Here is a 13850-nt window from a genome sequence, read left to right on the forward strand (position 1 = left end):
TATTTTTTCTCAAAAATCATAAATTTTATTTTGATTAGTATTTAATATTTATGTTTTTAAAAATATTTAAAAAATGTGTCTAATTTAATAATGCTCCCACTAAGTATATAATTGTTGATTTATACACAATAATTAAACTTGCATGATTGCAAAAGAATTATTTTATTAATTAATTAAATAATAATATGAGAACAAAATAATGTAATTATATGATATAGCATGTAAAATATAGAAAAACTTAAAGTATTAAAAATGTGAAAGTGTAAATTTAATTATTGTTAAACTTCAAATTAGTTGAAAACTTCGATATCAACTTTAAATATACAATTTTAAAAATAAATTAAAATAGTAAATTGAATTAAAATTATTATAATAAGAGTAAAATAGTCAAAAATAAAGTTGAATTTATTTTTTTTTTAAAAAAAAAAGCTAAAGCAGCTAAGGTCAAAAAGTGTTTTTCTTAGCCGTTTCAAAAGCAGGAGATGACACTTCAAATACTTCAAAAATGCTTTTTGGAGAGTCAGGAGTTGAAAAGCGCTTTTTCTAAAGCGCAAGTAAATACTCCCTCAGACAAACCCCAATCTAAACTAAAAGTCTATTTTCTTCTTGTTTTAATTTCATGCGAACTTTAATCACGACTACCACAACAATATTTATGTCTCAAACCTAGTTTACAACAATATTTACCCCTGAAAATTTATTTTATTATAGTTAAATTTTCCTATAAACAACAAATAACTATTAGCACCATTGCGATAATATGTGGAACTCTTTTTTTAGCCTTACATCAATTTAATCATATAATAACACTAACAATAAATTATAATAACTCAACTAATACATGAATATAATTATAAATAAAGTACAATTAAAATATTTCGCATAAATAAGACAATTATCCAAACATTTAATAGAACTCGAACTTGTTCATTAGCATAATCTGTAGTGACTGTTAACAACGTTTGTGCTCTAAGAACCTTATAGCAAGTTCATAGATGCACAACAATTAGACGAGTCCATCTTTATTAACTTAGCCTAATTATTTACTCATATTAGCACAAACGTAAAATAGAATGGAAAACATAAAAATGATTATGTTCAGGAAGATGCACTTCAATATATAAAATACAATCTCATAACAAATAAAATTATCGGTATTGTAAATAAAAACTAACTTGATAAATAATAAGAAAGAGATTTCATTTAGCGAAAAATTTTAAAAACCATTATTCAATATTTGGGGTATGATATTATTAGTTCATTCTCAAATAAATGAATGACAACTATAGGAAAAGAATTGAAGGAGGGGCGAGGTTATAATTTTGTATTTTCGACTATATATAGATTAGTGAAAGATCTTCTATCACACTTTCGTGTCACACATTGATGTCATATTTATGCGTATATTATATGCACTTTTATTTTTAAATTATAACTAAATTTTGAAAATAAATACGTATCAACTATTTGTTGACGCAACATAAAAATATTAGAGAAGATTCACCTTCGCATATATATACTCTCTCAAAACATTGTACAAAGAGGAGGAAAAAAGAGAAATCCTCCTATACCAATTCACTCATCTTATATTGCGGTCCATGCCAAGATCGTAGATTTCCACCACCGCTGCTCCGCCACAGCGGGTGGTTGGTGAATGAAAGATGGCGACAGAAGCGGTGGTTTTCGCAACCAGCTCTGACTTTCCTTGGGATAGAAAGACAAAAAGTTTAACAACAAAGGGACAAGCCTGAACTGTAAATAACGTTAAGGGAAGCATATGAGGTCTCAACATCCTTCACACATTTCACCAATCGGTGGTCCTCATCATCCTTTGAACCAATGAAACATCATGAAATCCCCCGAGTTACTTATATGTCACAGAAATTTCTCAAGTTAACAGGCGCCAATTGAAATTATGAGAAAATCCCACTTGACAAAGAATTTGCTTCGCCACTCCTGTTCTTTTGTCGTTTGGCATTTCTTTCTTATCCTTCAAAGAACATGGCTTCACACCCATTCTGTGGCTTCAGTTCCTCATTAACATCTTTGTTTCTCTGATGTTGTAAGTAGCCCCACTGTAGCTGTCTTCTCCCTTTCTTCCTTCTCCGAATTTCAAACCCACTTCTGATTTCCTTTTCCATGCAAGAAAAAGAGCTGAATTCGCTGTCTTCTCTTCTTCAGCAAGATTCTTGAAACAGGGCGAGGGCCAGTTGTTCATCTTTCGAGTTCTCCGAGTTAGTGAGCTTTGCGGACAATCTTGAGAGGAACACTGAAGGATTTCCCGCCAAAGATTGTGACTTTTGAAATTTTCCCGTTGAGTCAGCCCAGACCAGAAGGGGAGACCTGTGTGGGACGATGGAGAAGTTCATGCAGCGAGAAAATGTTCTTCTGGGATATGCTAATCAGGGGTTCTCCGGCAACTCCCCAAGAACGCCGCCGAGGAGCTCGGATGATATGGATTTTAACGATGTCTTTGGGGGTCCTCCGAGGCGGTTTTCTATGCCGGAAGTGAAAGGGAGATACAGTTTCGGAGAAACAGTGGATTCCGAGGATGAAAGAGCCTCATCATCGCCGTGGGAGACGTTAAAGGAGAAACCTGTGTTCGGTGAAGAAAGTCTGGCAAGAAGGCGACATCAGGGCGATGATTTCTTTGATGACATATTTAAAGGTGATGAGTCTTATAGCTCTCCGCGGAGGACTGATCGTGATCGGGATAGTCCATACGGGTCGAACCCTGCCTCCAGGACTATGAGCCCTGCCAAGCCTTTACCGCCTAAATCTGAGCCTTTTGCCACCTCACTCCATGCTCAGTTCAGGTTATATCTACATTTTCTGCATCTTGTTTGTTATATTCCATACCATCTTATCTTTGAATTGGGGGGTTACTTCAATTTGGGATTGTAGCAATTTGGTTTTCTGTTATAGACATTTCTTGACATAAATCTTAGTTTCTTTCTTGATTCATAAGGCAAGACATCTTATATATCTTTACTTGAAATGTTTTCCTGTAATTCTAGTCTGCCTGCTAAACTGACCAAATGCACGGAGATTCCTACATTTGGTTCCCGCAATCATGGCCAACAGAGGATGGATGGGAATGCAAATGGATTAAACAGTCCACAGTCTTCAAGTTCTTTATCTAGATTTTCGAATGAAGCAAATCGGGGCCAGGATGAGATCAGAAATGAAGTTTATCCAGTTTATCGTCAAAGCCCCTTGTCTCGTCAAACTTCTTTTAGAAGCGAGGATTCACCGTCCAATGTCGCATATGATCAGAAAGCCAATACTGAAAACGTGAAAAAGGAGACAAGGAATGTTGACAGCTCTGGCAACCAGTTTCATTTCTCTATTTACAAATGGGCAGGTAAAGGAGTTCCAATGCTAATGCCCCTTGTGATTGGGAATAATTTGAAATCGAAAGACAAGGGTAAGCATGATAGGTCTGTAAGCTATAGCGGGAGGATTGAGAGTAAATCATCGACCATGACAAATCAAGGTTCGACAGCTAAAGAGCCCCAATCCTTGAGAACAGATCACCAGAAGGAAGATTTGAGGAGCAAAGAAGAGACAAAAGAACTGAAAAGTTCTATTAAAGAAGTGGTTCATGAAATTCCAGAGTCAAAATCCCGAAGCAGCACGAGTGATACCGTTGTTCTTGGGGCAGCTAGGCAAAGTATAAAAGAAGAACTGGTGAAATCACTAGATGAAACTAATACACGAGAGGAAACTAAGAAAAAGGTCTCTCTGAAGATAGAAGAGTCTCTCCAGTCTGAAATGAAGCCTCTTCATGCATTGATCAGAGAGGAGGTCAAACAGCCAGGTGATTTTATTTGAATGTTGCTTCAATACTGGTGAATCTATTTTTTCATTTTGTAACACGAAATACTACTGAAATTTCAGGAAAAACAACAGAAAAGAAGGAAAAGAAAAATAGAACTCAAACTAATGCGCATGGCAGCAAAAATGTGAAGAAAAATGAAACTGTAGAGAAATCTAGCTTGCAAGAGGCAGCTGAAAAATCAGGAGCGACTCCTCTGAAACGTGGAGTCAAAGGGAAGGTCAGAGAGTTTGTTCAGATTTTCAATCAGGAAGCTGATTCAAGGCCTAAAGCTGATGTTCAGAGAAGTCAGAGTTATAGATGGAAAGCGGCTACCGTTGATCAAAAAGAGAAAGAAGTAAGCTCTGATGCAACAAAAGCCAGAGAAAAGTTTGTTAACTTGCATAATGTAGACAAGAAGCCAGATGATTTTGTCAAGGTACTCGCTTCCATCCATTAAGTTAAAAGAATATGATTTCAGTGGATTAGCAGCAGCAGCAGCATATGAACTAATGACACATATGCTGTTATGTTATGCTATCACCTTCAGGTCAATGAAAATCTAAACAAGGATGAAGCACGACAATACTCTCCCACAAAGGCCCCAGGTTATACAAGTAACCATTCTTCTACTAATCAGAAGAATACATTTTCATCAGGTTAGCATTATTGGCGTTTATAAAAGAAAAGGATAATACTATAAACGAGACGAGTTTATTTAGCTCAAGGCTACTGCAAAGTAAAATGGTCATCTTCTTTGTTTTCCATTGTTGAGTTTGTGGAAACTTATGAACTAAAAGTAGGCTGTAGGTAAATGATTGAGTGCAAGATGCAAAAAAAGATAGATCTTTGTGCAGGACAAAGGGGATATAACTAAACATGGACTTCCGCATAAACTTTGCTAAAGAACGTATGTTATGAGATATTGTCCATATCACATTTAATCACTGAACTTATTGTGATATTTTATTTTTTAAAGTTCTCCATCTGTAATCAGAGCCTATTTTGCGTTTTTACTTTGACATCAAACTCTTACTCCGGCAAGACTTCTTATTTGTATTCTCAGAGATGATTTTGCATTTTTCCAGAGTCGTTTAACAGGAAGTCAAAGATTTTTGTGGAAAACTTAGATGATCCTCTGGACAACTTCCTGGTATGTGACTTCTTGATTATTCTTTAATACAGCATGCTTGTCAGTTGGCTTCATTTGTTGCTGATTTTATGTCTTCAATGAAGTCCTCAACATGACAGGCCTTGAGTTTTTACCGTTGGACTTTGCATGGTTTAACAGGTCCAGGAATTATCTGATGACCATGAAAAAGTTACACCAAGTGAAGGTGCTGAGGACACAAAAGTAAGTTCTGTGTATGAACATTTTGTAGAGAGATTTGAACTGGATTTGCGTATGATGTTGAAGATCATATACAAGAAATTCCTCCACGATATCCATCACATTAGTTTCACCGATATAAGAATAGAAAGAGAGAAACGAAAGGATTATACACCCTTTTGGGCGTTTCATACATAGACGCAGACCAAATGATAGAACCACATTCTTTTTCCTCTATTATAATTTAACGTTAACAACGTTATATCTCTAACTTACTGCAGGCAATAGATGCTAAAATTCAAGAATGGGCAGTTGGGAAGAAAGGGAACATCCGTTCGCTGCTATCGACTCTGCAATATGTAAGCCTTCTTTCATATTCCAATTTCCACTTCAGGATGGCCTAATTATGTTTGTATTTCTAATTTAAAGAAACCTCAGCTACTGACACATAGCTTCACAGGTCCTTTGGCCTGAAAGTGGATGGAAACCAGTACCCCTCATTGATCTAATAGAAGCAAATTCCGTGAAGAGAGCATATCAGAAAGCTTTACTCCGCATACATCCAGATAAGCTGCAGCAGAAAGGTGCCGCTTTTAATCAGAAGTATACTGCAGAAAAGGTGTTCGACATTCTTCAGGTAGGTAGTCTACTTCATCTCCATGTTTTCTTTTGTTTTGAATATGGAAAACGGTGAATCTCACTGGAGAGCTTCTTCGAGACTTTTCAATTTGATACACATAAAGACTCGTCTATTTTAATGCAGGATGCATGGGACAATTTCAACACTCTTACTCCACTTTAAATCGTGTGAACAGTTACTCGAACTCCATACGGAACCAAAGAAATCCGATTCCCTTGTGAGCATTTTTAAGTACAAGTGCAGATGTAAATATCATTTTGACAGACAAAACTTATAGATTGAATTTTCCAAAAAGCATAATGATACCACTGTTTCCTCTTTTTCCCAGAATATTGAGCATTAAGAGACTGTCAAAAGTTTTAGTTTGCTCGTTCGCAGACTGTTGTAATCAAAGGAAAGACAATAATTACAACATCTTTATTGCTCGAAATAAAATAGCTCGAGTAACGATCTCGTTCAAGGAAATGATTTCTTTTGCAGATCTTTTATACAGAATGTCGAATTTTCTCATTTTTTATCCATTTCGACCATGCAGCTGCTGGATTGACACGATTTTCGCTATTTTCATGCTGCGTTTACATCAAATGACTTATTTGTTTCCGGAAATCTACTCAATAAAAATCACAGAGCTTGTACTCTTTGTAGAAAACAACAGTCTTGTAATAAGAACTACAATCCTAATAAGAGCAACATACTGTCATCATCACCAGACAATTTTTTATGTAAGCAAATCTGTAGCTCAGCATCTACTTCAACTGAGTTGCTCTTCTAACCCTCAAACAGAAAATGGAAGAAACTGTTGCCATGAAGACAAAAATGAGTATTGAGTTATGGTTCAAAGGATAATCCTTTTCTATTATTTCCAGAATGATTAGGCTTACCAACTGCTGTGATGGCCAGCTATAAGTGGTGGGGTTTGGATAAAAGTTTTGCTTAGTTTTAGTAGGGTTCAACTACTGGTCTGGTGCCATATTCAACCATCCAAGTGATTGTTCATTAGTCTTGTCTACAACTTCTTACAAACAAGTCACAAGTTTGCATGCATTTGTACTAGAAGTTTATGATCAATAATCTCCAGCGAAGTTACTCTTTTAGTCCACAGGACAAGGGCTTCAATACTTTTAGTACTATGTTTTATGAAATTCTCGAAATGGTTCCAAAATTAAAAAAACTCAACACATTTAATCATATGCTTTACATGATTCTCAAAATAGTCCCAAAATTAGAAAAATTCAACACATTTAGTCCCATAAATCTCGTATAGACAATTAAATGTATCGAGTTTTCTCAATTTTAAAACCATTTTAAAATTCCCATAAAGTAGAGAATTAAAAGTGTATTTTTTCAATATTTAGACCATTTTGCAAACTCCTTAAATTAGAGCGCGAAAAGTATTGCACCTCATATCCTATAGCCACAATCTAATGAAGGGTGATTTTATTCTCCAACTAATAATAGTAAGGCTCAAAACTGCACAAGAAATGCCATTTTCTTAATCCCTTTTCATCTGTATTTCCTACTTATATCAAAATCAAGATATTCTGTATACAACTCAAATAAGTACATACTGAATTTACTTCTCAACTATCAGGTCATAATACAGTAATATAATCCCAACATCAACATGAGGTTATTTAAATGAATCGACATTTACCCATTCTATATTATGTGGATGGTAGTCCCTTAAACTATATTTTGATAACTATATCTCCAGCATTACATAAACTTGAATGTTTATATGTTGTCCATTCTTGCCATCATTGTACTATGAGAGAAAGCCCTTTTGTTCTGCCTAACCTAGGCAAGATTTCATGAAGGCTTTAAAGACAACAAACACACATACACACACACACACACAGCTGTACCTCTTCATCACAAAGCTGGCAAATGTTTTTCCTTGGTCAACATGCATAATTAGGTACTCCTATTGTTGTGCACTTTCAACTCTCTCCTGCAATTCAATAATTATCAGTCAAAACTACTTTTTGTGAAAATATGCAAAGCTATTATTATTACTCACAATGCTATTTTCGAACATCTCAAAATGGTCATAAATTCTCTCTTCAACATTAAATTATAATTACACCATTCATTGAACCCCCTCCAAAAAAAGAAAAAAAAAATTGATTTGAGTTTTGCAGTATCGTAATTAAAAATGATTTTCACCATTTTTTCGTGCTGCAAACTGACTCGTAAAGAAAAACGTGATTTTTTCATTAATCTTGAAGTCATTTGTGATTCCATCAAGACCTCTAAAAGACTTGATATTTGGTAGTTTCATAAGTGCTAAAAGAAATTAGGTAACATGACTATGAACATGATGATGAAGTTATACATGAAAAATGTATAGAGATTGAGTACTAAAAGATAAAATTAGGTAAGCTGTTCAAATTAAGGCACATTCCTAGACCCTATAGAATTTGAGTCTGAACGCTAGCTTTATTTATGATATTGGTCTTTTTTTAAACGAAAATTATATTATTACGTCGATATCTTAATAAACCCAATAATATATCAATTCAATTAATATAACATTATAATTTAAAATATAATTTAATCAGTAAGTTGGATTGTTTACTATCGAATATTTTAAATGCTAATTACACTATGGCCCTCCTCATTTTTGTCTTGTCATGCATTATTTTAGGAGCAATTTAGTAAAAACTACATAATCACATATGTTACCTAAACTAGTAAACAAGGCTTTATTAATCATTCATTAATTATCATTCCCGCTATTGAACTACAAGTATTAAATATTTATAGTGTTAATTACACCTAAACCCCTCATAAAAATGCTAAATTACACTTTCCCTCAAAAAAATTAAAATTATACTTACACCCCCTCTCAAAATTCTCTATTTACACTTGACTCCCTTTCGTTAGGATTTGGATAGAAAATGCTGATATAAGAAAAAATATATATAAGTTTTAAATTTTGCCACTCATTTAATATTTTCATGTATATTTTTGTACTTATGAAGGAAAAAATGTAATATATATATAGAGTGAGGTTAATATCGTCACATGTTGTCCTTCATAAATACAAAATTATTATATGAAAACATCTAATGAGGGATAAAATTGAAAATTTATGTATTTTTTTTATTAATGTCAATATTTTTCATCCAAATCCTAATAAAGAGGGTTAGATTTAAATAGTAAATTTTCGAAAGAAATGTAAGTATAGTTTCAAAAAAGATTTTGAGGAAAAGTATAATTTGCATTTTCAGAGAAAATCTAAGCGTAGTTAAATCTAATACAATAAACCAGCATTTATCCTACTCTTATTACTCCCTCATTTATCCCAAATATAAAAATAAATGAGTTCTATTAAACATACATATTTTTAATATTTCTCAATTATTTTTGAAAATAATACCAAACACGCGTCACATTATTCAATTCCTACTCAGAAAACAACTCCAGTCATTCCAAATTACTTTCAAGAGGCAAATGGCCAAACAAATGAAGTTGCTTCAAAGTGTTTTAATCTTATAAAATAGCTAAAGTAAAATGTAAATAAGCAAAAAAAAGAATCCCAAAAGGGTAAAGGAGGAGGGCTGATATATCATCTTGTTTGTTTTTTGCAGTGATTCACTGTCTTGTGATTTACTCTCCCTTTCACTGTCTTTGTGTCTGTAACTTTATTCCCAAAACCAATAAACAAACACACAAGAAATACATTGAGAGTGGAAAAAGGGAAAAGCCTAAGGCCCAGACTTTATTCTTCCTGCTGTTTGTGGTTAAAAGAGTGTAAATAGAAATCAAGAAAGAGAGAGAGAGAGAGAGAGAGAGAGAGAGAGTGCGTTGTGTCAGTTTCTCCTTACGTTCCAAAACTTGGGTGTCTTCATTCAGACACCTCTTTCTTTCACTTCTCTTTATCTTCCCAGTGCTCACACTAAGTACCATAATTTGCTTAAGCTCAAATGGGGTTTTTGCTAGTTATCTTTTGACTCTTTTTCTCACTTTGCAGTGTTTATATCCACCTGGGATTTCTCAGCAAACCATGAACTGTCTGCTTATAATTTAGGGGGAAAGAGTAATCCATTCCCAGGTGCTCTCTCTCCCTGTCTCACTCATACACGCAATGTTCTGAAGAAGCTGAAAGCTGGAATCTTGAAACCTGTCAGCCAATGCTATTCCCATTCGAATCTGTGAGTCTCTCTACCCGAAGCTTTTTTGTCTTTGTGATTCTTGAAACTCTGTTTGCTGGGTAAAACAGTTACTCTCTTTCTTTTTTCAGTAATGTCGGCAGTAAATCCTATTTACCCCACTTTCTTTGTTGTCTGAATGTTCGAATTGCTTAAGGGCTGATCTATTTCTTCAAGAATTTGTTGAAGTCCTGTTCTTTTACTTATGTTTTCTGCTGACCCGCAAACAAGATCTGACATGATCATGGGCTCGTTCTACATCTGAAGTTTTTCACTCTTGGTCTCTGTGGTTGTCTTTACTTGTGATTCACTTATTGTGATGCATATTTTAGGACTTCCTGTCATAATTCTGTTGGTTTATGATCCTTTTTATGATGAATGAGGCTTTTCCATATTAAGGGTTTGCAGCTTAGATGTTGTGTGTTGAAGCTTAATTTTATTAATGGGATATAATTAGTGGTAAAATACAATGATGATGATGTAAAAAACCAGAAGCAGAGCTGACTGAGTTTGCTGTTTTGGCAAAGATTGTAATTGGGTGTCTGTTTATCAATACACTTTGTTGAGTCTTGAACCAGCTAAACAATTATCTAGTCTTTGAGTATTTAACTAAAACTCAAGTTAGGCCGTCTTTCTGCTTCGCACATCGGCTATACGTTTGTGTGTAGTGTTGCCTAACTGCTTTGACTTGCTGACACACATACAACCAAGAAAAGCTGTGCACCACATATTCAATTACATCACATTACATCATTAAAAAGTGAAAGCCTTAGAAGAATTATTTAGTATCATCTCATTGATCATTGAAGGACTAAATTGCGCGGTTTCTCTTTCTCTCCCCCCCCCCCCCTCCTGTTCCTGCATAACATATGCCAGAGTTAATTGGCTACTGGCAGAAAGTATGGAATTGATAACATAACATTATCAAATTTGTTATGCTTTTACAAGAAAGAAAAGCATCTCCAGAATTATGTGAGTATTTTACAGCTTAAAGTTGACTCCGACGTGATTTAAGTTTCGAGATATGTCAGGCACCTGTTAAGGCTGTTTTGTGGCTATATGGTATTACTATTAGACACTAATGATCTTCAATATTAAAAAGATAAGACAATGTTTCCATGTCATAAGACAAATTTCATCAGCTGAACTATTCTCGCATGCATGTTGGCTCATCAGACAAGTAGTATTAACATGAGTGTCTATAGTGATAAGGAAAGAGGGGCCAAGAAGCCATTAATATAATCAACAATTAAATGATTAGTGGCCATCCACTCCTAGCAGTTTGACTTTTAGATGTTGAACTGTTTATGATAAGATTTTCTTTCTCTAAACTTTCTCATTCCTTATATTATTTCAGGTGAACAGTTGTATACTTATATTTTATTTCCTTTCTTGTTGGAACTCAGAGAAAACAAACCCCTTTTGTCCTGATTCAATTCATTGTAATTGATTAATATTTATAGACAAAATAATAAAGTCCACAGAGTATATGGAAGGGTGTGTTTTCATACAGCTGACAAGAAATAGATTATACACTAAATCACGTCATCAGCTAAACAACAGAGGTCAACAAAATGATGGAAATTAGATGGTAGGTACATTTTAGAACATGTCTTTTTATTTGAAGAGTCAGCTCTGTAAGTATCTTAGCCCATTGCAATATTTTCTAAGCAACTACGCAAAAGTATCCTTATCACTTTGTGAGGGTATTAGTCGTCTCGAAGGAATTAGATTGTGCAGTCTTGAATCACCATATCAGACGAGGTAGTCCTTGGATGCAATGATACTATAAGTCGGATATGAGAGGTTTGCCATTACTTTATGTCTTATTTCATCACCTTTCTATTAATTCATCTTTGTATCATGAAAATGTCTAATGCGTTTAGCAACCTTGTAGAAACTCTAATATTGATTTTGTTTCACTTTTCATTCATGTTTTCCTCTTCAAGTTGCACATCAAGCAGCAAGAGGACTTCTTACGCATATCATATGTCTATATCGACACCTTTGATAATATTCTTGATGCTCGTTCTTTTCCAAAGTTTATTTAATACATATTTGCTTGTCGATCTTGCATGGATCGTATTTAGTGCAAACAAGGAGAAGAAGAAATCAGCCTTTTCCCTCGCATTATCTTATTGATTAATTCTTTCCGTTTTGTTTTGATGCTTCTTTTGCTTTATTATTGCTCTTATCCTCTTGACTTCTGTTTTCACCAGATACACATGATTCTATTGGGGTCTTGACTAAAGTGAACTCTCTTACAAAATCAGCATGACGTTAAGATCAAAGAAACGGTGGAATTGCATAGTGCCACTCCGTTTGACCGAAAAATCAGCCCGCCATTTCTGTTTATTTTCAAAAGTGAAGTCAGATAATGATGATGCGAAAAGTACCCCAGTTTATCTCAATGTGTATGACTTGACACCTGTGAATGGTTACGTTTATTGGGCTGGCCTAGGTATATTTCACTCCGGTGTAGAAGGTACGTTTGGCTTGCATTCTAATATGTTTTCTTCTACTTTTTTCTGGTTCTTGCCCCTCATATCTTCACTGATGCTTAAATTTGTGGTCAAGGATTCGTTATATGTTTTTCTTTGCCCTCGTCTTACTTCTTTGGATTCATTTGAGGCTTAGTTAATGTCAATATTCTTTCTGATTAGTCCTGTTGTGCTTCATAGTTCATGGTGTAGAATATGCATTTGGAGCTCATGACTACCCATCAAGTGGTGTATTTGAAGTTGAACCTCGTCAATGCCCCGGATTTAAGTTCCGGAAGTCCATATTCATTGGTACTACAACGTTGGATGCTACTCAGGTTAGGGAGTTCATGGAACGTCAAGCATCAAATTACAACGGCGATACATATCACCTGATTGTAAAGAACTGCAACCACTTCTGCAAGGACATATGCTACAAGTTGACTGGAAAAAGAACTCCAAAATGGGTTAATCGACTCGCCAAATTAGGTAAGTCGCCTTGCATATCACTTCAAGAAATCATTTACTTTACAAAATCATGTTTTGTTACAACTTCATCACCTTAACTGTGAACCAGGTTGTTTCTGATCTACCTTACTATTATCCACCTAGGTTCCATGTTCAACTGTGTGCTACCAGAAACACTTAAGATTACTGGCGTGCAACATGATCCCAAATACCAGCCGTCCGACGATAGCGAGAAAAGGAGACTGAGAAGTAGTTTCAGTTGTCTGTCCTCAATCTCATCGAGGCAGAAGCAGCTATCAACTTCTTCGATGTTGCTACAGTCCCCCTTGAAAGGGTGCCTGCCGTGGGAGTTAAAAAGGTCTACTAATGGTTCATTCAAAGAAAGGTAAGCAAAGATGATTTTCGACCGTCAACTCGCCTCAAAACGTCAGCACGGCAAGCTCATGTTCTGCTTTCTGTATAATGGTCAAGCTAATCGTGCGTTTGGAGACAATTCTTTCTGCCCTTTTGTTTGTGTTTTGGTATGGTAATATCCACTGATGTAAATCGACTAACGTCCCCCTGAAAGAATCGGCATGCTTCTGCTGTTGGTTAATGGTTTTGGCGAAGCAATACATAATATTTGGTCTTGAAAACTCTACCATGTAGTCTAGTTTACAGTATGAACCGTTTAGGAGCTATTTGCGTAAATAATATATAAAGAATTATCCTAGTTGATGCAAAGCATCTCATGGAGATAAATGTTCTCATGTACAGAAACAGTTTCTTTTCCACTCCCTATCTGCATTGCCTATGGCTTTTGCAGAAAGTAAATGTTTAGGCATTGGTGTTGAGGCAACATGGTACAAAGTTGTGTTTTCCACTGGTTCTTGAATGTAAGCCGGCTGTTGATATTTTGGCAAGACTGCAAAATGTGTTTATCTGACTGAATTTTCCCATATATACAGTGTATTTTCACTGC

The 13850-nt window shown here is 35.1% G+C and overlaps 2 protein-coding genes across 3 annotated transcripts; both read left to right on the forward strand.

Annotated features, from left to right (window-relative positions):
* The first annotated feature begins 1887 nt into the window (after positions 1–1887).
* Positions 1888–6117, forward strand: JAC1 (J-domain protein required for chloroplast accumulation response 1). Its single transcript, XM_011085419.3, has 9 exons — positions 1888–2816; positions 3018–3820; positions 3901–4256; positions 4368–4476; positions 4906–4970; positions 5109–5171; positions 5429–5506; positions 5608–5784; positions 5911–6117. Exons 1-9 carry the CDS (start codon positions 2356–2358, stop codon positions 5947–5949), a joined length of 2151 nt encoding a protein of 716 aa, XP_011083721.1. The 5' UTR covers positions 1888–2355; the 3' UTR covers positions 5950–6117.
* Positions 6118–9492: 3375 nt separating this feature from the next.
* LOC105166171 (deSI-like protein At4g17486) lies at positions 9493–13727 on the forward strand. 2 transcript variants are annotated; one of them, XM_011085421.3, is made up of 4 exons: positions 9493–9944; positions 12161–12426; positions 12623–12910; positions 13034–13727. In XM_011085421.3, the coding sequence occupies exons 2-4, from the start codon at positions 12216–12218 to the stop codon at positions 13276–13278; spliced, it is 744 nt and encodes a 247-aa protein (XP_011083723.1). In that variant the 5' UTR covers positions 9493–9944; positions 12161–12215; the 3' UTR covers positions 13279–13727. The 2 variants fall into 2 exon arrangements, with proteins under 2 accessions (XP_011083723.1, XP_011083725.1); XM_011085423.3 differs by lacking the exon at positions 9493–9944 and adding an exon at positions 10879–11747.
* The last annotated feature ends 123 nt before the right edge of the window (positions 13728–13850 follow it).

The sequence above is a fragment of the Sesamum indicum genome, linkage group LG7 (genome assembly GCF_026168435.1).
Source record: "Sesamum indicum cultivar Baizhima isolate 11 linkage group LG7, ASM2616843v1, whole genome shotgun sequence".
Lineage (NCBI taxonomy): Eukaryota > Viridiplantae > Streptophyta > Magnoliopsida > Lamiales > Pedaliaceae > Sesamum > Sesamum indicum.